The sequence below is a fragment of the Schistocerca serialis genome, chromosome 2 (genome assembly GCF_023864345.2).
Source record: "Schistocerca serialis cubense isolate TAMUIC-IGC-003099 chromosome 2, iqSchSeri2.2, whole genome shotgun sequence".
Classification (NCBI taxonomy): domain Eukaryota; kingdom Metazoa; phylum Arthropoda; class Insecta; order Orthoptera; family Acrididae; genus Schistocerca; species Schistocerca serialis.
Genome location: NC_064639.1, coordinates 42,964,427 through 42,990,200, shown reverse-complemented (window position 1 = coordinate 42,990,200; position 25,774 = coordinate 42,964,427). Strand labels below are relative to the sequence as shown.

At 45.3% G+C, this 25,774-nt stretch overlaps 1 protein-coding gene across 1 annotated transcript in view; it reads left to right on the top strand.

Annotated features, from left to right (window-relative positions):
- LOC126455428 (PDF receptor-like) overlaps positions 1-25,774 on the top strand; it is a 378,273-nt gene that overhangs the window by 345,092 nt on the left and 7,407 nt on the right. The window contains exon 12 of the mRNA XM_050091178.1: positions 3,291-3,520. Within this exon, the coding sequence (XP_049947135.1) occupies positions 3,291-3,520 (230 nt within the window). The remainder of the gene's footprint in view (positions 1-3,290; positions 3,521-25,774) is intronic.

Sequence of the window (25,774 nt, the reverse complement as noted above, 5' to 3'; positions counted from 1 at the left end):
CAAATAGAAAATGAAACAGAAAATCAAATGCATTTCTCTTTATAGAGAGTGAACTCTATTATTTATGTATATAAGCTTCTTTTAATTAATAATAAGTCATTTAGCATGACTGTATCGAATTCTAATCGGTTTACCTATAATTGGCAGTTAAAAATGAAAAATTCAGGTTTTTATCCAAAAATTATGACTCAGTATTCGTCGTTTAGCATCCATTTCAAAATGTGTGTTACTGTTGTTGTGGTGTTCAATTCAGAGGCTGGTTCGATGCAGTTCACTACGCTACTCTATCCTGTTATCCTGTGCAAGCATCTTCAGCTCTGGGTAACTATTGAAACCTACGTCCATTTGAAGCTGCTTACTGTATTCTTGTCTACGTCTCCCTCTGCAGTTTTTACCCCTTGCACTTCCCTACATCACGAAAATAATACCCATTCTATTTCGGCTGTCATCAGTTACTTTACAATACAAATAACAGGACTCACCTCGTATGTTTAGGGTCTCACTTCCTAACCTGTTTCTTTCACCGTGGTCTGACTTAAGGTAACTACTTTTCAACACCCATGTTTTACTTTTTTCGATATTCACGTTTGTGGTATCGTCCGGAGATCGCGGTGGCCAAATACAGTCGGAAACGCGAATCGATTCCAGAGATAATAGCGAGGGTTCGCTGCAAACTGCAATGACGTAAGGGGGGCGCTCCAGGAGACCTCACCTCCCTCTCAGCAAAGCAGCGCCCTCACACTAACGTCAACATAGTGCCGCACATGCAAGAGCTCAGTCTCGGTTTGTGACCTCTGCTTGAGCAGTCAACAACGTCGTGATGGAGTAGTGTTTGTGGAGTTTTATATGAATATATACTTTAGTTAATTCTGATCATTGTACTTCGAGTTTGTGATTGTATGCATCAAGTGATGCTTTCATAGTCGATGACTGTTGTAAATATTCTATAGTGTCAAATTAAATATATCTTGCTATTCATTCATGTAATAAAGTAAACTAATATTTTATCTGTTGTTAAAAAATGAACCACGTCCCATAGCACTCAAAGAACCCACAGTGGTCGCTGGAAGATTCTAGTTTCGTCTGGTCAAAACATTGTTATAAGTTGTCTTCTGGACACTATCCATTCCGTTGAGGTGCTCTTCCAGCTCATTTGCCGTGTCTGATAGAATTACGGTGTCAGTCGCCAACTTCGAAGAATTTAGTCTATCTTCTTGAAATTTAATTGCCTTTCCAGTTTTGCCATATGTGTAATCTGCTGATGGTTCAACGTACAGATTGAATAACATCGAGGATAGAGAACGGCTGTGCCCTATCGTGCTCTTCGAATCTTAGAACAGGAGTCAGATAATAAATAGAGAATTTAAATAATAGCATGAAAAAAGTTACAACTAGTGAGATTCGGACGAGCACTTTACGATTTCAAAACTTATACACTAAGCACTTCTTTTAACAGTCTCAAAATATTTTGTCTTGATTTTTATGTCATCAGTCTTCTGATTGGCTCGAGAGAGTAGCACTTGCACTAACTGTCCTCGAATTATTTGTTGCATGTATCCAAATCTCAGCAGCTTCCTCTAGTACCAATGAAGTTATTCCACGACGTCTTAGCTGACACAAGAGCTACCATCCTGCTCCTTCTTCTTATCATCGTTTTCCATATGTTTCATTCTTTGCCAATACTGTTGAGAACCTCGCCATTCTCTATCAGCCCACATAGTTTCAACAATTTCGTACAGCCCCACATCTCAAACACTTCTATGAGGGATGTTCACTATGTAACACATTTTGTCCGAAAGCGGGTTGGTTTGCTTCAGAATTCCATTATACCATATTATTTCCCACTCTTCTGGCTACAAAACACTATTTTTAACATAATCTACGTTGAATACTATGGCCTTTCAGCACCTTACTGGACGGGTCCTTGTGCTGACATGGTAGCGCTCTACTGGTCGACGTCAAAGCGAACATCTTGGTGCGTCAGTAACCTCCGCGTCAACCAGGCGGAGTACATCCTTCATTGGGCTAAACAGAGGATTCGAAGTCCAGGCTGCGAGGTGGATAAGACAGAACAGTCCAATAGAGTTTTGTGGAATCTTTTCGGGTGCGCAGGCTTGTGTGAGGTCTTGCGTTGTCATGGAGAACGAGAAGCTGGTTTGCATTTTTGTGGTGACGGACACGCTGATATCGTTTCTTCAGTATCCTGCGAGTAGCACAGTACACTGCAGAGCTGATCGTTGTACCACGAGGGAGGGTATCAAACAGAATAACCCCTTCAAAATCCCAGAAGACCGTCGCCATGACTTTACCGAGGAATCCAGTGGGCGCCCCACTTAGAGTTCCCCAGCTGGCGGACGATGTGCCAGCACTTCCAGCAGACACGTCCAGATCAGCAGCGAGGTGTCTGTAGTCCGTCGATCACCTCGAATGGTAGTGTCCGCTCGTTCCAACACTGCATGAGCCAAGCTGAGTGTGACCGGCTGCTACGCCCCAGATCGGACAGGTTTGGGTGACATAGTTGCGATGATGGCATACCCCTCGCCCGACAACGCACCGTGCTTCTCCTCACTGTCAGGGGTCCTTAGACTTCCGCAAGCGCCTATGAATATCTACGAATATCTGCGATGCTCTGGTTTTCCAGCAAAAGAAACTCTCTGACAAGTGACTGCTCGAAACGCACTTGCATTACAGGCGCCAGTTTCAAGGCTACGTATAGCGCCGCTGCCAATCGCAACTTCATAAAATTTTAGGGACTGAAGCTGGATTATTCCACAATGTCCCGTAACAAATTACGTAGTTTTTCAAACGAAGTTGAAAATGTGTTACATACTTTTTGAACGCCTCTTGTATTGTCTTCTGTCCCGGTTTTCCCACAGTAAGTGATTAACTATCGTACTTTGCTGTACGAGCGTGCGTTTTCAAAAATTTCTTCCTCAGCTTAAGGCCGATGTTTGATACTGACAGACGTCTCTTGACCGGGAAAATGTTCTCTCCTTGTGGTGATCCGCATCTCATGTCCTCGTTTCTTGGTGCGTCATGTGTTATTTTGCTTCCATCAAGCTCTGTTTCTTACCTTCACCTACTTCACACTTAACGGCACTCAGAAACCTTGTAATGTATTGTTTCATAAATTATTTCGTACGACTTTAGGAAACTGATACCTGGCAACAAAGTTTCCCATCCCATAGATGGGGATCCAGTCAGTGCTGCCCCTTGTTGGGTGACCAGCGGCGAGCGCTTCGGCGCTAGCAGGTTTCAGCCTGGATGGTGACTGGTGTGGTGTGCCGCAGGTGCGGGCCGCCATCGTGAAGAGCGTGTCGGTGTACCTGCTGCTGCGGCGCCACCACCAGGCGTCGGCGGGGCGCCGCATGTCCGTCTTCTCCGGCGTCTACGTGGCGGCCAGCGCGCGCCAGCCGCCCCCCGTCGCCTGCACCGCCCTGGTCGGCGCCGCTGGTGCCGGCGGCGGCGTCGCCACGCCCACCTCCAAGAAGCGCAAAAGGTCCATATCCCGCTGGTCCGTGTACGTTCAAGTACACTGACGTTCTAAAACCTTATGTCGCAGGAAAGACATCTGCACAATCATCGAACGGCATACGCTACACAGTCCTAACCACTTTACTGTCACAGCACGCATGAGTGGAATTCTTCACTTTTTTTTTTTTTTTTTTTTAGTCTTTTGACTGGTTTGATGCTGCCTTTCAGTGCCAAGCGGTTTATTTCGGAGAAGCACTTGCAACCTATCTCCTATATTATTGCCTGCATTTATCCCTATCTACGTCGTCCTTTACAGTTTTTATCCTCTGCGTCTCCCTCTAGTACCATGGAATCTAATCCCCGATGTCTTACCACATGTCTTATCACCCTGTCCCTTTCTCTTGTCGCCTGCCGTGATGGCAGAGCGGTTCTAGGCGCTTCAGTCTGCAACCGCGCGATCGCTACGGTCGCAGGTTCGAATCCTGCCTCGGGCATGGATGTGTATGATGTCCTTAGGTTAGTTAGGTCTAAGTAGTTTTAAGTCTAGGGGACTGATGACCTCAGATGTTAAGTCCCATAGTGCTTAGAGACATTTGAACCATTTCTCTTGTCAGTATTTTCAATATATTCTTTCCTCGCCGATTCTGCGAAGAAACTCCTCAGTCCACCCAATATTCAACATTCTTCTGTAGCACCGCATCTAAAATGGTTAGATTCAATTCTGTCCCGGTTTTCCCACGGTCATGTTTCAGTACCATACAGAAATGTTTTTCCTCCAATTAAGGTCTGGTGTGTTTGATACTGGCAGATTTCTCTTGGTCAGGGATGTTCCATTTGCCAGTTCTAGTATGCTTTTGATGTCCTTGCTCCGTCCACCGTAGGTTATTTCGCTGCCTACGTAACAGAATTCCTTAACTTTATCTACCTCGTGTTCCCCACTTCTGACGTGAAGTTTCTATGTATTCTCATTTCTGCTACCTTTCATTACTTTCGTCTTCCTTAGATGTACTGTAAATCCACTATTCTGTATTAATTCATCCCGTTTTTTTAACTTTCACTGACGATAGCAATGTCATCAGCGACGCTTATCATTCACCTTGTATCATAACCCCAGTCTCGAACCTTTCTTTTATATCCGTCGTTAATTCTTTGACGCGCGAGATTAGCTGAGCGGTCTAGGGCGCTGCAGTCATGAACTGTGCGGCTGGTCCCGGAGGGGGTTCGAGTCCTCCCTCGGGCATGCGTGTGTGTGTTTGTCCTTAGGATAATTTAGGTTAAGTAGTGTGTAAGCCTAGGGACTCATGACCTTAGCAGTTAAGTACCATAAGATTTCACACACACACTTCAACATTTTTCTTTTTTTGTTAATTCTTTTATACCCATATAGATTGAACAGTACGAGCGAAAGACTACATCCCAGGGTAACACCCTTTATAATCCGACCACTTCGTCCTTGGTCTTCCTTTCTCAGTCTTTTTTCGAAGTTTCGAACATAGTGCGCTATTATGCATTGTCGAATGCTTTTTCCAGGTCGACAAATGATATGAACGTGTCTTGATTTTTCTTCAGTCTTGCTTCCATTATCAACCTCAACGTCAGATTTGCCTCTCTGGTGCCTTTACCTTCCCTAAAGCCAAACTGATCGTCATGTAACACATCCTCAATTTTATTTCCCATTCTTCTGTAAATTACTCTCGTCATCAACTTGGACGCATGAGTTATCAAGTTGCTTGTACGATAATTCAGCACTTGTCGGATTTTGCTATCTCCAGAATTGTGTGGGCGACGTTTTTGCGACAATCTGATGGCGTATTGAAAGCCTCTTACACTCTACACAGCAACGTGAATAGTCGAATTGTTGCCACTTCTCTCAATTATTTTATAAATTCCGGCAGAATGTTATCTGACCCCTTCGATGTTACAGCTTCCAAAGGATTTCCATATTCTGATTCTAATAATGGGTCCCGTATCTCTTTGCTGTGGACTCGCGTTTCTCCTTCTGTCACGTTGTCAGACAATTCCTTCCCCTCTCGGGGATCCTCAGTGCGCTCGTTCCAACTATCTGAATTCTCCTCCGTGTTGTACAGTGGGATTATCATTGCACTGTCAGTGTTACTGCCCTTGCCTTTAATTTCAGAAACAGATGTTTCGATTTTTCTCTATGCTGATTCAGTACTTCCGATAGTCACTTCTCTTTTGATTTGTTCACATTTTTCGTGCAGCCATTACGCCTTACTTACCTGCTCCTCCTATTTATGACATTTCTGTATTCCCGAATTTGCCTGAACGCTATTGTACTTCCATCTTTCGTCAATCAGCTGAAGTATGTCTCTTGTTGCCGGCCGCAGTGCCAGTGCGGTTCCAGGCGCTTCAGTCCGGAACCACGTGGCTGCTACGGTCGCAGGTTCGAATCCTGCCTCGGGCATGGATGTGTGTGATGTCTTTAGGTTAGTTAGATTTAAGTAGTTCTAAGTCTAGGGGACTGATAACCTTAGTTGTTAAGTCCCGTAGTGCTCAGAGCCATTTTATACCCGAGCTATTGTTGTCGGTTTTTTTTTTGCTGTTGATTCAAACTGTTCATTGTAAGTCACTCTCTGCGCTACCTTACTATTCATCAGGAATTCTATTCCCGTCACAACACAATCTGGTGATGTAGACATTGTTCGATACTTTTCTGAGCAGAAATCAGTGTCTTCTTTCCATTTCACTTCACTGAGCCCCCCTATATCTGTACCGAGCGTAATCGTTTCCCTTTTCATATTTTCTAGCTTTCCTACCTGTTCAAGTTTCTGACAATCCACACACCGATTCGTAGAACATTCTCCTTTTGTTGATTGTTCAGTCTGCTATCATGGTCAACCTTCCCTTTGCAGTCGCCTCCCTGGGATCCCAATGTGGGACTAGTGCGGAATCTTTTGCGAACGGAGAGATCATCATGAAACTTTTGCAGTTACAGGCCATATAACCTGCAGATACACATTCCAGTCCTTAAGGCAATGGTTTCCATTTGCCTCTGCATCCTCATACCGTTAAACATTGCTGATTATTCCACCTTTTATCGGTAGTGTCCCACCCTAAGAGCAGGAGAGTGTCGTGAACATCTGTCTGCTCCTCCACCATCTCTGACAAGGCCTTTGCAGGAGTGTGACTTGCAATGCCGAAGGTCTTAGGTCGCCATTGCTGGTGATTTTTTTTTTCAAAATTTAAGAACTTTCGAGGTTCAAACCCCGAACCCCGGACGATTTAATCACTTTGATTACTAGTCAAACACGCCACCCCTCAACAACAGGATAACAACTGTCGAGACCCGAACTTCCAATTGCTGGACGAAGAAGAAGTCTAGCATGGGATAGGGCTCTCTGAATTCTTTTCAGTGTCAACTTGTTTGTGGTTGCAACCGAGTACATCCGCATAATGACATCATCTCTGTTTAAATTCTCGTTGTCTAGCCATTCAGGTATACCCCAAGATTCTCTACTGCTGCAGTTTCATTGTCTCCAAGACGCAACCAATGTCACAAGATCACCAATTCCTTACTACCTACATCTTTACGTTAACAACCAGCGAGTACTGTTTGTATAAAGCGTTTTTGTACTTATTTGCTGCGCTTAGCTTTTAAATAGTTTTTCTGGGAAAACCTAGCGTAGTTTTCGCGTCTCGTATTTCAGTGAGTGTTTCTTGATTATCAGAGTAGCTCATCAGAAGATTATCTTGGGAATTTGTCACCGTATAGAGTAGGGTAAACATAGTCATGTGTAGGGACTGTGGTTGTTGTGAGCGGACGCAAGGAGAATTGGCCACTCTTCGGGGGCAGGTGGAGGCTTTGTCTGTTAGGCTCATCGAGCTCGAGGCGCAGGCGTCGGCTCGTAGTGGCGTTGGGGCAACTGTGGTGAGACCTATGCCTACTTCGGTGGCCTTGGAATCACATGGAACCCCTGATGTCGCTGCGTCTTCCGGCAGTGAGCATCTTACCGGTCAGCCATCACTCCAGGGTGAATGGCGGACAGTGGTGGGCTCGCGCGTGCCTGGCCGAAAGGCGAAGGTGGGATCTGGCCGCGTGGCAGCTGCCTTACCCCTTTCCAACAGGTACGGAGTGCTTCCTAGTGGTGATGACATCGTTTCCGAGCCACCACAGGATGCCTCGCCTGTTGGGCCAGTGGCCGATTCTCCGGCAAGGTCCCGACAGTCACAGAGGGCGGGCCTATTAGTTGTAGGGAGCTCCAACGTTAGGCGGGTTATGGAGCTCCTCAGGAAAATAGCGGGTAGGTCGGGGAAGAATGCCAGTGTGCACTCGGTGTGCTTGCCGGGGGGTCTCGTCCGTAATGTGGAGGAGGCCCTTCCGGCAGCTATTGAACGCACTGGGTGTGACCGGCTGCAGATAGTAGCACATGTCGGAACGAATGACGCCTGCCGCTTGGGTTCTGAGGCCATCCTTGGTTCCTTCCGGCGGCTGGCTGATTTGGTGATGACAACCAGCATCGCACGCGGAGTGCAAGCTGAGCTTAATATCTGCAGCATAGTGCCCAGAGTCGATCGCGGTCCTCTGGTTTGGAGCCGTGTGGAGGGTCTAAACCAGAGGCTCAGACGACTCTGCGACTATAATGGTTGCAAATTCATCGACCTCCGTTATTGGGTGGAGAACTGTAGGGCCCCCCTAGACAGGTCAGGCGTGCACTACACACCGGAAGCAGCTACTAGGGTAGCAGAGTACGTGTGGCGTGCACACGGGGGTTTTTTAGGTTAGAGGGACCCCCCCTTGGGCGATACGATAAAATACCTGACGGCTTACCAGAGAGGACATTATCATCGTTGATAAAGAACGTCCGTCCTCAGAGACCAAAAACAGGAAAAGTTAACGTAATATTGGTAAACTGCAGGAGTATCCAGGGCAAGGTTCCTGAATTAGTATCTCTTATTGAAGGAAATAGTGCGCATATAGTATTAGGAACGGAAAGTTGGTTAAAACCGGAAGTGAACAGTAACGAAATCCTAGACACAGAATGGAATATATACCGCAAGGATAGGATAAACGCCAATGGTGGAGTATTTATAGCGGTAAAGAATTCAATAATATCCAGTGAAGTTATTAGCGAATGCGAATGTGAAATAATCTGGGTTAAGTTAAGTATCAAAGGTGGGTCAGACATGATAGTCGGATGCTTCTATAGACCACCTGCATCAGCAACCGTAGTAGTTGAGCGCCTCAGAGAGAACCTGCAGAACGTCGTGAAGAAGTTTCGTGATCATACTATTGTAATAGGGGGAGACTTCAATCTACCAGGTATAGAATGGGATAGTCACACAATCAGAACTGGAGCCAGGGACAGAGACTCTTGTGACAGTATCCTGACTGCCTTGTCCGAGAATTACTTCGAGCAGATAGTTAGAGAACCAACTCGTGAAGCTAACGTTTTAGACCTCATAGCAACAAATAGACCGGAACTTTTCGACTCCGTGAATGTAGAAGAGGGTATCAGTGATCATAAGTCAGTGGTTGCATCAATGACTACAAGTGTAATAAGAAATGCCAAGAAAGGAAGGAAAATATATTTGCTTAACAAGAGTGATAGGGCACAAATCGCAGAATATCTGAGTGACCACCATCAAACGTTCATTTCTGAGGAAGAGGATGTGGAACAAAAATGGAAAAAATTCAGAAACATCGTCCAGTACGCCTTAGATACGTTCGTACCGACTAAGGTCCAAAGCGAGGGGAAAGATCCACCGTGGTATAACAATCATGTACGAAAGGTACTACGGAAACAAAGAAAGCTTCATCATAGGTTTAAGAGTAGTCGAATTATAGCTGATAAGGAAAAGCTGAACGAAGCGAAAAAGAGCGTAAAGAGAGCAATGAGAGAAGCATTCAACGAATTCGAACATAAAACATTGGCAAACAATCCAAACAAGAACCCTAAAAAGTTTTGGTCATATGTAAAATCGGTAAGCGGATCTAAATCCCCTATTCAGTCACTCGTTGACCACGATGGCACCGAAACAGAGGACGACCGAAGAAAGGCAGAAATACTGAATTCAGTGTTCCGAAACTGTTTCACTGCGGAAAATCGTAGCACGGTCCCTGACTTCAGCCGTCGCACGGACGCCAAAATGGAAAATATTGAAATAAACGATATCGGAATTGAAAAACAACTGCTATCACTTAGTAGCGGAAAAGCATCCGGACCAGACGAGATACCCTTAAGATTCTACAGTGATTATGCTAAAGAACTTGCCCCCTTTCTATCAGCAATTTATCGTAGATCGCTGGAAGAACGTAAAGTACCTAGCGACTGGAAGAAAGCGCAGGTCGTTCCCATTTTCTAGAAGGGTCACAAATCAGATGCGAATAATTATAGGCCTATTTCACTTACGTCAATCTGTTGTAGAATAATGGAACATGTTTTGTGTTCTCGTATTGTGACGTTTTTAGATAATACAAATCTCCTTCATCATAACCAACATGGATTCCGCAAACAGAGATCATGTGAAACTCAGCTCGCCCTATTTGCCCAAGAAATTCACAGTGCCGTAGACACTGGCGAGCAGATTGATGCCGTATTCCTGGACTTCAGGAAGGCATTTGATACGGTTCCGCACTTACGTTTAGTGAAAAAAATACGAGCTTACGGAATATCGGACCAGGTTTGTGATTGGATTCAGGATTTCCTAGAAGAAAGAACACAACATGTCATTCTTAACGGTTCAAAATCTGCAGATGTAGAGGTAATTTCGGGAGTACCGCAGGGAAGCGTGATAGGACCTTTATTGTTTACAATATACATAAATGACTTAGTTGACAACATCGGTAGCTCCGTGAGGCTATTTGCAGATGACACGGTTGTCTACAAGAAAGTAGCAACATCAGAAGACTCGTACGTACTCCAGGAGGACCTGCAGAGGATTAATGCATGGTGCGACAGCTGGCAGCTTTCCCTAAACGTAGATAAATGTAATATAATGCGCATACATAGGGGCAGAAATCCATTCCAGTACGATTATGCCATAGGTGGTAAACCATTGGTAGCGGTAACGACCGTAAAATACTTAGGAGTTACTATCCGGAGCGATCTGAAGTGGAATGATCACATAAAACAAATAGTGGGAAAAGCAGGCGCCAGGTTGAGATTCATAGGAAGAATTCTAAGAAAATGTGACTCATCGACGAAAGAAGTAGCTTACAAAACGCTTGTTCGTCCGATTCTTGAGTATTGCTCATCAGTATGGGACCCTTACCAGGTTGGATTAATAGAAGAGATAGACATGATCCAGCGAAAAGCAGCGCGATTCGTCATGGGGACATTTAGTCAGCGCGAGAGCGTTACGGAGATGCTGAACAAGCTCCAGTGGCGGACACTTCAAGAAAGGCGTTACGCAATACGGAGAGGTTTATTATCGAAATTACGAGAGAGCACATTCCGGGAAGAGATGGGCAACATATTACTACCGCCCACATATATCTCGCGTAATGATCACAACGAAAAGATCCGAGAAATTAGAGCAAATACGGAGACTTACAAGCAGTCGTTCTTCCCACGCACAATTCGTGAATGGAACAGGGAAGGGGGGATCAGATAGTGGCACAATAAGTACCCTCCGCCACACACCGTAAGGTGGCTCGCGGAGTATAGATGTAGATGTAGATGTAGTCCGTAGCTGGGAAGAAAGCACCTGTTCTAAAAAAGAGTTTCGTTAAAGCAGCTATGTGAAATGACAGACACGAGGTGGTTCGAGCGAATGTATTAAACTGTCACAAGTTTTTAGTGCGTAGGTACTTCCGAAATATTATCAGTCAAATTCTCCATTTGTGTGCCTGGTACAAGTACCTACTGTAACAATAAGTGATGAAACTGATACTGTCTAAGCAGCTACTGAAATGGCACACGATTCATTTTATTCAGTTAAAGTATCGTCAATGGAGGGTCTTTCGCGTTTGTTTCTGACTTTCAATGTAGATGCCACGTCTGCATTCACGTTTGATTTGAATTATCCCCTTAGGCAGCGGAGCCGTCAATGCAAACCTGAAAGAAAACGTGAGACCGTAACCGTTTGGCAATGACACACAATATGACTAACAATATTTTTCGGAAGGCCAATAAAACAGCGGAAGGGGGTAAACTGAACAAGTGTTGCTCCAATCTCTGTCTGTCCTCACACGTCGCAGGCATTCTTCTCAACTGTCTACCATCTAACTCATCGTACATCCTTCAGCTACACCTATGTAGCTACAACATGTAGTGTAATACTGCGGATGACAACCTAAATAATGACCACGAATACTGTCTACCATTTAAACCATCGTACATCCTTCAGCTACACCTCTGTAGCTACACCATGTAGTGTAATACTGCGGATGACAACCTAAATAATGACTACGAATACAAAAGTGACATAAATATATTGATAGTGGATAACATCCTTAATTCACGTAGTTACAAGAATTAGATGATGTGTACTTGTATATGTGGTATAGGAAACATGCAATTACCTTTTATACAGATATGTTGTAACAGGGTTTTGCTATTAAAATACACCTGCTATTATACACATAATTTTATCTGTGTATGATTTGATATTTATGGATGAATTCACGCATCTGAAGATGGTAAACAAGCATGCTGAAACAGTTAATCTACAGTATAGATCGTTTACAGGTGCTTTTGGCTAAGGAGTTCTACAGATCGCCCCTTACCGCTCAAGCTGAGTAAACTAATCTGCGTTTATAGTACTTATAGATTTTGAGGAAGCTTTTGACAATGTTGTTTGGACTGTATTGTCTTGGAATTTTTAAGGTTGCAGCGATAAAATGCAGGGAGTCAAGAATGTTTACAACTTGGGCAGAGTGCAGTTACAGAGTCGAAGAATATGGAGGGGAAATTGTAATTGAGATGGAACTGAGACAAGGTTGTGGCCCATTCCCGATGTTATTTAGTCAGTAGGGGAGTGTGTTGTAACTGGAGGGTAGCGTACCTAGGAACAGATGATGTTTTCTGGTCGTTGTTACAGTTTATTGCTTGATTCTAGAACCTTATGAAGGAAGCCGCACTACAGACCACCACAAGCAATTTTTGGAGTTTTCTACTGTTGTTTGTTGGTGTGACACATGCGCTTGAGTGTCGAGCATGGTTTGTAACTATTACGAGTTGTAAACATTTAAGTACTGTATAGCATATTAAGGCTATTTTTAGTATACTGTTAATTCTTTAGTTACAGAGTTTTTAGAAAAGTGAAATTCTGTATATTTTCACCACTACTTACATAATGCGGGTACAGTTTAGCCATACTTTGTCAGTCGTTCACCATCTTTTACCTTCAAACAGGAGGTCACTTTCCCATGGAACATAGGATATTTGCAAAAGACGAGGTTTCTCTGGTGCCTTAACAATTTTCCCTCTCCCCGAAACGGAGGTTTGTGTTAACTGACAGTAGCTTCCGTTTTAAATGTTTTTAACTTGTAACTGGTTTTTGATAATACTTCTTCTTAATTTTATTTCACTTACAGATTGATGATATGTAACAGAGTAATTATGTAAGAGGCAGACTATTAAATACAGTTTTGACTAAACTTTGTCGATTGCAAAACTTTTTAATTTGAATAATATATTTGCTCCTAGGAACATCGCCATATTTCAGATTTTCACTTTTGGAAAAATATTACTGTTCCTTAGTAATTTTTCATAATTGCATTAAAACACAACTGCACACAAAGTGAATGCTATGTTTTGAAACGAAATGACAAATATGTTAAAATTCTATTATAGGGCTGGCTAGAGGCGAAAGTCTGAAAAGTGCTCCAACTCTCGTCTACTGAGTAGTGAAGGAACCAAAGGAGAAATTCGAAAAGGGAACTAAGGTTCAGTGAGCAGTATCAAAAATTTTCAAGTTTGCTGAAGACACAGTAATTCTGTCACAAACGACAAAGGATTTGGAAGAGTATCTGACGATCGTATTTCGTAGTGTCATGAAAAGAGGTTATAAGATCTGCGTCAATATAAATAAAACAAGGGTAACGGAATATAGTCGAATTAAAACAGAAGATGCTGAGAGAATTAAATTAGGGAATGAAATATTAGAAGCAGCAGATACGTTTTGCTGTCTGGGCAGGAAAGTAATGTACTATGGCGGACGGAGAGAGAATATCGAATGTAGACTGGCAACGGCAGCAGGAGTATTTCTGAAGAAGAGGAACTTATTAACGTCTTAATAGCAATTTGACTGTTAAAAGATCGTTATTGGAAGTATTTACCCAAAGTACAGCCTTGACTGGAAGTAAAACGTGAACAATAATCAGCATGAAGAGAACAGAAGCTTTTGAAATATGGTGCTATGGAAGAATACTGAAGATTAGGTGAGCAGATCGAATAATTAATGTATTAATGAGGAGGTACTGAATCGAACTGGGACACAACGTGACTACATGAGGGGGCACGTTCTCAAACATTAAGGAATTCCCAGTTAGGTAATGGATGGACGTGTTTGCACATAGCAGGCAGGTTTAAATGGATATAAATTGCTGCAGTGATGCAGAGATGGAGTTCACAGGATACACTTCCCTGCAGACTGCATCAAACCAGTCTTTGGGCTGAAGACCGCCACAACTGGATGCCAACACTTCTTCCAATTCCAGAAACACATCTAAATGTCTACATCTGGAAGAGTTTTTAACCACATCAGCGATGAGATTTTACTCTGATCTTTGCATTAAAATTTTCTTTACTTTTGGGAACAGAAAAAAATTTCGTGGGAATATGGAAGCTGGGAAATCATACAGTACTTTTTTTCACGGAAACTATACCAACAAAGCAGCGAAGTGTGATCAAGTGCACTATCGTGATCCAAGTGCGTCTCATTGTTTCACCTGATGTCTAGGCGGTAATTTTTCTAATAGCTTCACTCGAAAGCCGCTGAATTGTTTATCGACACTCCGTATTCATCATTCAATCCTGTGGCAAGAACCCGTTGTGCAGTATGCCCTTAAAACCGAAGAACACAAAATAACCATAATCTTCACATTTCGCAACACCTGTCAAGATTTTTTTTTGTTTTGGAAATCCAGAATGCTACCACAGGGAGTACTAGCCTTGGTTTGGGCACGTCGTAAAACAACGTGTTTTCAACTATTATGACACGTTTCAGTAGTTCTGCATCGTTGTTGCCTTCCTAAATAACTGTCGTTGGCCACAGTGTTTGTTGGAGATTGAAAAACTTGGAAATAAATTTTGTCTGTCTCACCTTTCGTACCAAAAACATTCGAAAAGAATTTGATGGCGTGAGCCATTCAATGCGCCAACATCATCAGCGACTTCTGTGATAGTGTTCGGAGATCGTTCATAACCATTCCTCTCCATTTTCGTAGTCTAATGCTGTGCTAAGTCTCAGGGCTTTCGTCGTCATCAACACAGCTACGGCGTTCTTCAATACTTCTACACCATTCCCTATGCCTTGCTTTATTCATAGCAAACCCCTGCCAAACTGTCGGCCGGCATAGTTTAGCCACACAAAGGGAATCAGTTCATGTAGTAATGCTTCAGAAGCACAATTTAGGAAACTACTTACATAGTGTTCGATTTATTGTGTGTATCTGTTAACGGTAGATATCATATTTAATTATGACGTTTGTAATAAATAACAAATCTACTAGTGCCACTGCTGTAGGAATATATATATATATATATATATATATATATATATATATATATATATATATACTCATGGAAATGGAAAAAAGAACACATTGACACCGGTGTGTCAGACCCACCATACTTGCTCCGGACACTGCGAGAGGGCTGTACAAGCAATGATCACACGCACGGCACAGCGGACACACCAGGAACCGCGGTGTTGGCCGTCGAATGGCGCTAGCTGCGCAGCATTTGTGCACCGCCGCCGTCAGTGTCAGCCAGTTTGCCGTGGCATACGGAGCTCCATCGCAGTCTTTAACACTGGTAGCATGCCGCGACAGCGTGGACGTGAACCGTATGTGCAGTTGACGGACTTTGAGCGAGGGCGTATAGTGGGCATGCGGGAGGCCGGGTGGACGTACCGCCGAATTGCTCAACACGTGGGGCGTGAGGTCTCCACAGTACATCGATGTTGTCGCCAGTGGTCGGCGGAAGGTGCACGTGCCCGTCGACCTGGGACCGGACCGCAGCGACGCACGGATGCACGCCAAGACCGTAGGATCCTACGCAGTGCCGTAGGGGACCGCACCGCCACTTCCCAGCAAATTAGGGACACTGTTGCTCCTGGGGTATCGGCGAGGACCATTCGCAACCGTCTCCATGAAGCTGGGCTACGGTCCCGCACACCGTTAGGCCGTCTTCCGCTCACGCCCCAACATCGTGCAGCCCGCCTCCAGTGGTGTCGCGACAGGCGTGAATGGAGGGACGAATGGAGACGTGTCGTCTTCAGCGATGAGAGTCGCTTCTGCCTTGGTGCCAATGATGGTCGTATGCGTGTTTGGCGCCGTGCAGGTGAGCGCCACAATCAGGACTGCATACGACCGAGGCACACAGGGCCAACACCCGGCATCATGGTGTGGGGAGCGATCTCCTACACTGGCCGTACACCACTGGTGATCGTCGAGGGGACACTGAATAGTGCACGGTACATCCAAACCGTCATCGAACCCATCGTTCTACCATTCCTAGACCGGCAAGGGAACTTGCTGTTCCAAGAGGACATTGCACGTCCGCATGTATCCCGTGCCACCCAACGTGCTCTAGAAGGTGTAAGTCATCTACCCTGACCAGCAAGATCTCCGGGTCTGTCCCCCATTGAGCATGTTTGGGACTGGATGAAGCGTCGTCTCACGCGGTCTGCACGTCCAGCACGAACGCTGGTCCAACTGAGGCGCCAGGTGGAAATGGCATGGCAAGCCGTTCCACAGGACTACATCCAGCATCTCTACGATCGTCTCCATGGGAGAATAGCAGTCTGCATTGCTGCGAAAGGTGGATATACACTGTACTAGTGCCGACATTGTGCATGCTCTGTTGCCTGTGTCTGTGTGCCTGTGGTTCTGTCAGTGTGATCATGTGATGTATCTGACCCCAGGAATGTGTCAATAAAGTTTCCCCTTCCTGGGACAATGAATTCACGGTGTTCTTATTTCAATTTCCAGGAGTGTAGAATACATAGCAACTCCGTACGTTTTTCATAACTCGAGAGGGGTATGAATTCGACGGTCAAGGACAGTGAAAATAGTACATGCAGCTGTGTATTATATGGTGTAGTTTGGTGGATATCTGCATTACGCGGTGAATGTGCCAAAATTCAGCCCTTCCCTTCCACTCCCTATAAGCAACCGTTGTGTTTAACCCAATATCCTCGTAATCTGTTTTATTTTCGATATATACATTAAAATTCGTTTTATTTTCGCTAAGTTTAACCCTTCGGCTGTTGAAGCTGCGCTTGCAGCTGGCCGACTCGATCGCGCGTCGAGGTCGCCTGATCCGTTAACCTGCGCTGGTAGCCATCTCCGCTGACTGCTGTCTATGCCTGAGCTATTCACTCGACCGACCTCGGCCTATGCTGAGTATTTCTGGAGCCAGGGCGGTAATTACTGTCTGGTAGTCTGTGACCACCGACCTTACAAATAAACACAGTATATCTGGATACTTACTCCAAAGCTTTGAATCTAGAGATGAATTCGTCGACAAACGTAACGTACACTGAAACTCTTTATACTGCTAACATGTAACTCCTCATCAAAGGCTTTACTTCACTTCCAGGTAGTTCTTGCTAATTGTCATAAGGTTTCTGTATACATCCGAGTTTTATTTGACATACTGATACTTAATTATCAGTTTTCTGTGCATAGCTTACGATGCAAACGCTGGAGAATCCGTAACCATCGAACGTTGTCGTTTGCACTAGCAATAATTCGCCCGCAAACAACTTTCGAGGGTCGTGTCTGGATGCCGAGACGCACTTTCGAAGCATTAGTCTCACCAAAACATAAAAAATTCCTTAACCGATTTGGATGATTCCTTCTTTGTTCTGTTCTTGATTTTTAAGGCAAGGCTTGTATGAAAGAAAAGTTTGTAAAAGTTGCCTAGACAATTGAAAAATTCTGGAAATACTGAAAGTGCTTTTTCTATAGGCTTTCCATGATTTTCGTCATTCACGATTGAAACGATCGGTAGGAATAATACTTTTTTTGTTGTATTCAATATTGTTTTGGAGTTGAAGCAACCAGTGTGTGTTTGTCAGTACACTGCGCCTGCACTTAGATTGTAGTCTTTCACGTGTCACGCATTTCCGTAGTGTTGCAGGCAGTCAACATCAACGATTCTCCCTTTTCGCACCACTTGTTGGCAGGCATTGTGTCCGTTGACGCAAATTTAACTTCTCTTCCTTTCAATTTCTTCTTTACCTTCGGAAAATTGCGTCCGTTGCTACACACAGTACACACAGGTAGTGAAGCCAGAAGAATATGTCTGGACTTGTAAATCAATTGTCAACGCGCGTGTATGTCCACGTTCACAGTATGGCTTCATTAGTGTTGCCACTATATCCCCGGATCCCCCGAAATTATGGATTTCAATTTCTGTTGTTGTGCCTGTGTATACAATTAAATCCAAGACGTGTCCAGTTTATAGTCGCACAACATGAATGTCTTGATTCCAAACCTGCTTCTTTTCCAAGGAATAAATTGTTTAAAAGATAAGTGACTTTTGTGAAATAACAGGCTTTCATCGACACAGAGATTTTTTTATGGATTAAACGCACTGCAGAGCGCCATACGAGCTGTATGAGCTATTTTCCTAATTTAAAACAAACTGTCATCTCCACGAATGGCAGAGTTGTCACTAAAATGCAATATTCTCAAATGTAAGATAAAACGGTCACGGGACATAACTTCGAAGAAAACTGGAGCGCTCAGAAGTACACATCTGGACAAATATTTTCTTATTCTCAACTTTTTAATGACAGGCCATAAGATGTCAAATACCAATGAAGCAATACAGTGTCTGGAAACCACTATCTTCTCATTTGGACAATCGAGATTGAACTAATTTCGATATATTTGCCATGGTGAAAGTGTAAAATCGGCTCATAAAAAGTGCTGCAAATTTCATCAGGTACTGTGAGTGAAATAGCTTGAATCATGCGTTAAATAGCAATTATGCCCTGAAAATGAGTTCTCAAATGCATGTAGTGCTGGACTGAAAATGCACCTTTGTCAATCAGATTTGCCATTTAGGGATCGATTCGTCTTCACTTTGAGAATATGAAGAAGATTTCTCCTGGTGAGCTCTACTACATTAAGTACATGGTTTTACTATGCTGCGAACGTGAAATGTCAGGCACTGAATCTTGTGTGTGTGTGTGTGTGTGTGTGTGTGTGTGTGTGTGTGTGTGTTGCTTTGACCCAACCTGAATGGTCCAGACAGCTACTGTCAATCATTTTTAAAAATAATTAATGCTTATGCTTAGAATAAAATGGCTTACGTATCCTTCTAGTAAAGATTAAAGTTCTTCACATTTGGTCATGGATCAAAATATCACAGAATCAATAGCTATCTCCTAGCGCCAGAAATATTTCTCTGTGCGTATCCTTACATTGTCTGGCCAGTTTCTTTTCACCCCACTCTGAAAGCGTCACACATTGGCTAAGTATGTTACTTCTTACTTATTTAAGAATAAGGAATTAAAATAAATTTCTTAGATTTATTACGCCCAGTGTAAGTATCCACAATTGATGTACTGGTGAGCTTCATTGTCTGATCTTTATTTACTAACATCCCAGTAAAAGATACCATGGAGATGTATGTGACCTAGTAGAATTACACCGCCGGAAAAAAACCTTTTAGAGGTTTCCAGTTCACTCAAGATTTATTGTTGCAACAGTGAATATGGGTAACATGAAATGACTACATTTGAAGACCAGTAGCACAAGCGTTTATGAAACAACCATATTAGTCAACAATGCGGGCGCTGACTCTGGTATCCAGTCGATCGCACATATGGCGAATACGCTCCCGGAATACGTCATGCTAGCCTGCTCGACCTGTTCACGTAGCTCTGTGAGACTTATCGGCTGACGAGTCGCACGAGTCACATCTTGTCCCACCGTATCCCTCACATTCTCGAATGGAGACAAATTCGTAGATCGTGCTGTCCAGGGAAGTTGCTGCACTTCATGCAGAGCACGTCGAGTTTCAAAGGGCAGTGTATGGGCGAGCACTATCTTGTTCGAACAAAACATCTTCCAGTTGCAAGAACGCGACAAGAACGGGTTCAACAACTTTCTGCACATACCGAGTGCTGTTTAGCGCCCCATCCAGAACCACCATAGACGAAGGGAAGGTTAACCTTATCGCACTCCATACCGTAAGGTCAGTGTGTCTTGGACGAATGCGCTCTAAAAATAGCGCTCACCAGCTCTACGTCGTACCCACAAACGACCAACACTTGCGTACAGGCATCGCTGAAGACCACGGCTCGCCATTCCGTCTTCCAAGTGATTCTCTGACGACACTACTCGAGCTGTGCACGTCGATGTCATAGCACGAGTGGAAGACGGGCTAGAGCTGTGTGTCCCACAGCTAATAAGCGGTTCGCAATAGTTCGTGTAGACACGTCAGGGCTCAAAAACCCTCTTACCTGTGTTGTGGCAGCTGTAGAGTCTACCACTGCTGCCCTTAAGATACGAAGATCCTGGCGAGCGTCCGTGCAGCGTTAACGTCCACTACCTCGTCTACGGGTGTCAGAATGTCCAAGCGACCACTGTTACCAGCTTCGTTGCACAACTGACGCTGCACGTCCAAGTTGTGCGGCAATTTTCCGAAATGACGATTCCGCCACTTGGAGGGCCAAAGTCTGACCCCTTTCAGACTCTCTCGTTTGGCTGTAGGAAGCTTGAGTGAATCTCCATGGCATGGTTGCCTGCTTGCTTCACACGTTTGCACCACATGGAGCCTTCTGGCTTTGAGCATTCCCTAGACACAGATGGCGTTGTGGTAGCTATGCCACTACAGTATCTGTTGGCGGCTGATGATGAAATCGTCTACTATCCCCTAGGTCGCATACGCCCTCATCAGATCAAAATTGATGTCTTTTCAGGTGCACTAATTTTTTTCTGGTTGTTTGCAGTCTAGTTATTTTAAGGATAGATAAGGGGTAATTTCATGTACAGTGTGATGGGGTTTCTATGGGGTGGCTTTGGGCCCCTGTAGCAACCGACAATTTTAATAGAATATTTCGTACGTAAGGCGTTTTGGTATGTTGAACTGAAACCATCTTGCTGCCGACGCTATGTGGACGACATGTTTGTTATAATGCCACGCAACATGTAAGAGCTACATAAATTCTGCAATTCCCCGAAAAGCATTAATTCGAAAATGAGGTTCACCTTGGATTTGGAGAGTGACGTCGGCCTTGCGGTCGTACACATGCCGATCTACAAGAAACGTGACAATAGGGCATGGAGTATATAAGAAAATGACCAATAAAAACTTGTCATTAGACGCTTTTTAGCGCTACAATACCGCCCAAAGGCAGGCTGCTCCGGAAAGACTGCCTTCGCGAGCATTCCGCAGTAGTGGTTGCGATCATAGCTCGACTTCTCTACGGAAACATTGATGGCCAACTAATATGATGACCTTCCCGCAAATAGTACCTTCATGGAGCAACAAATAAAGAATGGCAAGATAAGCCAAGCTGGACTTGCCATCATCAAAAATGAGCTGGCAGCATGGGCTATTGCCCACGCTAAACTTGAAGGCAGGGTGGAAGAACTGTTGAATAACCAGAAACTGAACTCGGTGGTTAAATAAGAACCACCGAGGAAAAGAAATCTGATGTGTTGGTAAATGTGCCAACACCTTGTAGATAGAGGAGGCCGAAATCTGACGCAGACGGGCGTGAATTCTGGAACAGGATATGTAGTGAATTCTCATAAGAAAAGTATGCAGCTCCTCGAATACTTATCTTTTATTCTTTGATGTGAATACAGCAGTCTTGATGAGACATTTCATACGATAACTATCCAACTATGTAAGGCTAATGGCGCCTAGCTAGGTCGTAGCCATGGACTGAGCTGAAGGCTATTCTAACTGTCTCTCGGCAAATGAGAGAAAGGCTTCGTCAGTGTAGTCGCTAGCAAAGTCGTCGTACAACGGGGGCGAGTGCTATATCGTATCTCGAGACCTGCCTTGTGGTGGCGCTCGGTCTGCGATCACACAGTGGCGACACGCGGGTCCGACATGTACTAAATGCACCGCGGCCGATTTAAGCTACCACCTAGCAAGTGTGGTGTCTGGCGGTGACACCACATTCCTCCCCCGCAAATCGGCGAACGGTCGTGTTATAAGGCTTCCGCCCGCCGTGGGGAGGACCCCATGTTGACGTATGCGATGAGGTGGTGAGCCTAACAACAGGCGAGGCTGTGCCACCCGCACCCGGCCATTCGGTCCGAGGGGAGCTAGGAAACGCCTGAAAACCTAGTCCAGGGTGCACGTCAACATGCGGTGTAGGCGCCCGTAAAGAGACAGGAGGGGCCGAAGGGTCGACCTCCATTGCGTCGGGGTATCCGACGCGCGATGACGTCACGTGGTCCGGAGCGGGCAAGAGGTCCATGGTGGAGGACAGCTGGTCACGGGAAGCGATCGGCGGCGCGTGACCCAGGCTGGCGCTTGACGGCTGCAGCGAAGCGTCGAATGCGGGCGGCGCCGGCGGGAGAACAGGCGGCGGCGGCGGCGGCGGCTGCGGCGGCGCGTCGCCATGGGGCAAAATGGAAAGCATCGTCGGTAACACCTGGGGATGAGGCGAGCCAGTAGATGGGTCCCCAGGGCGCTGACCGGACGGCACCGTCGCTGAAAGCAGACGGGGTGCGGCAGAACCCGTGCGACGACAGAGGCGCAGCTGATTGAGATGCCGACGCACCTAACCAGAGGCCCCCAAAACCAAATACATCGCGCGGCCGAGGCAGCGATGAATGCGCCCTGCGAGCCAACGCCGTGAACCTCGATAGTTGCGATAGAATACAACGTCGCCTGGAGCAAAAGCTGGAGTCTGCCGCTGCACAGGAACCTGATGCGGCGGATGCAGCAAAGACATCAAGGTTCGATGAGGACGACCATGGAGCAACTCAGCCGGCGAGCGACCATCTCGGGGCTGAGAGCAATACGACGACAAAAAGAGCAACAATGCGTCCTCCCGAGAATGCGACTCTTTCAACTTCAACATCTGTGACTTGAAAGTCCGGACCAATCGTTCAGCGGCACCGTTTGACTGAGGTGAAAACGGTGCGGATGTCAGATGTTGAATACCATTGGCCTGGCAGAATCACTGAAATTCTGCGGACATGAATTGTGGGCCATTGTCGGAAACAATAGTCTGCGGAAGACCTTCAATGCAAAAGGTAGCGGACAACGCTTGGATGGTGGCAGAGGACGTCGTGGAAGACACCCGGACAACAAAAGGAAAATTACTGAAGGCATCTACCAGAACCAACCATCGAGCATTCCAGAATGGACCAGCAAAATCGATGTGCAAGCGTTGCCAAGGGGAAGTGGCGTTTGTCCATGCAAAGACTTTCCGCGGCGGTGCGGATTGTTGTTCGGCACACGCCATGCAAGAAGAACACATATTAGTAATCGCAGCATCGATTCCGAACCAAGTACAGTGCGGACGAGCAAGCTGTTTCGTTCGCACTATACCCCAATGTCCTTGGTGAAGAAGCCGTAAGACAGAGGACTGTAACGAACGTGGGACCACGACTCTGGACTGATCATTATCAGAACACAACAACAAAACACCATGTCGAACAAAAAGTCTCTCCTTGTGAGCAAAGAATCGGCGAACCAACGGATCCTCGATCCGAGACTTTGACAAAGGCCATTGCATAGCAACAAAACGCAAAACGGTAGCAAGGACAGGGTCAGCAGCTGTGGCTGTAGCTACACGACGAAAATCAATCGGAAACGATTCGACCACTTCATCGGTTTCCGAATCAATGAACATGCAAGCACGTTCGGAAGAATCGAATGCTTTATCCTCAGCAACAGGCAAACGGGACAACGCATCGGCGTTTTCGTGCTTAGCAGTGGACCGATACAAGATATCGTAGCGGTACTGCGAGAGGAAAATAGACCAGCGAATGAATTTCTGCGCTGTACGTGGAGGAACAGGCTCTTTCGGATGAAAAAGCGACGTCAAAGGTTTGTGGTCTGTGATGATGGCAAAGTGATCCCATCCTCGTCGCCAATGATGTGTTGGTAAATGTGCCAACACCTTGTAGATAGAGGAGGCCGAAATCTAACGCAGACGGGCGTGAATTCTGGAACAGGATAAGTAGTGAATTCTCATAAGAAAAGTATGCAGCTCCTCGAATACTTATCTTTTAATCTTTGATGTGAATACAGCAGTCTTGATGAGACATTTCATACGATAACTATCCAACTATGTAAGGGTAATGGCGCCTAGCTAGGTCGTAGCCATGGACTGAGCTGAAGGCTATTCTAACTGTCTCTCGGCAAATGAGAGAAAGGCTTCGTCAGTGTAGTCGCTAGCAAAGTCGTCGTACAACTGGGGCGAGTGCTATATCGTATCTCGAGACCTGCCTTGTGGTGGCGCTCGGTCTGCGATCACACAGTGGCGACACGCGGGTCCGACATGTACTAAATGCACCGCGGCCGATTTAAGCTACCACCTAGCAAGTGTGGTGTCTGGCGGTGACACCACAAAATCCTCTCGTCATACTATATGACGTTCCCACGATCATGACAAACGAAGAACTCCTAGAAACAATTAGACAACAATACTTTAATGAAATAAGTGAAGAAGAATTTAAGAGCTTCTGTAAGTTAAAATTTAAGACTGGGCCACGGGGTCGTGATGTTGTTCATCACGTCGCCGAAGTATCAGGCGCAATATGGATGAACATAACAACAATGGTCAGATTATATGTTGGTTTTCATGCCATCAATACAAGAGATTATGTCGTGGTACCTCGTTGCCACAACTGTGGTGACTTGGATCACATCTTAAGGCTGTGCACCAGGGAGCCGGCGTGCACTAAGTGTGGGGAAAACGGTCACAGCCGCAAAGACTGCAAGGCGGCGGCAGTTTGCATACCATGCAAGAATCGAGGGAAAAAGTCTTGCGGAGCAACAGGCAGGAATTTCCCGACATACAGAATGTTGGAGCAGAGATTAATCTCCAGAACTGATTATGGTTGAGCCCGGCATACCGAACAGGATGCCAAAGCGAAAGTCCCCGAGCAAAAGGAAGAGGGATGCCATGAGGGCAAATAGATTCAAGGATTTTTTGAGGTCGCTTTCGGGCGCCACTAAAATTGAAACAAAAGTCAAAGCCATAAAAACTGAATTTCCAACAATGGACATAGGCATACAAACCAATCTCCCCCTCATGGCTGAAACTCTCTCCTCTGGAAGCCGGGGAACAAAGCCGAAACTACACCAACAACGGCAAGGGCATCCTGTGGCTGTGGCAACTTCTAAAGACAATCATACAAACAAACAACCTATTCAAGAAAACATAGTGACAAGCTCAAGTATGAGCCCCACTATACAAAGCACACCAGTAGTCAGACTGCCACCGGTCGATCCGGTTAGGGTGTACCCCAACTTGGAGTACACCATGCAACTATTTAGACTGGAGGAGCCGGCTAGCCTGACCACTGCCTTACGACATGTGGTCCGTGTAGGACATGAAGACGGCAGGAATAACCTTCTCGGTTATGGAGGCTGTTGACAGAATCCAGCTAAAAACAGTGAATCTCCCCACTGACTTTGGAGCCTTGTGAGACCTGCTAAAGAAAGTGTTCGAAAGACGAGGTGAGAAATTTGATCTTGACGACATTTACCAACAATCAGTAATAGCACATGGACGAATTGCTTTCGACTGGAGTAAGACCTGGCCACATGACCGAATACATACGTACTTCTCCTAATGACAAAAATAACTATTGGACAGCTTAACACTCATAACAGCAGACTCGTAATGCAGGAGCTCCGAAGGGAGGAGAGGAGACTAGATGTACTCTGTCTACAGGAGCCATACTCCCTGGCTGGGAAGATAGCTTTTGCTGCTGCGAGCTGGCTAATAGTCAGCAGAGGCGATGACCCGAAGGCGGCGATTATAATCACAAATAAACTCTTGAGAGTCACCACACTCTCACAGTTCACAACTAGCCACTGTAACGTCGTGGAGCTTCAATCCCCTATGGGAATCATAACTCTCATAAACATGTATTTTCAGTATGGGGACAACCTAGAACATTACATAGACCACCTAGCGAGAGTTACCACGGCGTTGTGGGGAAGAAAAGTTG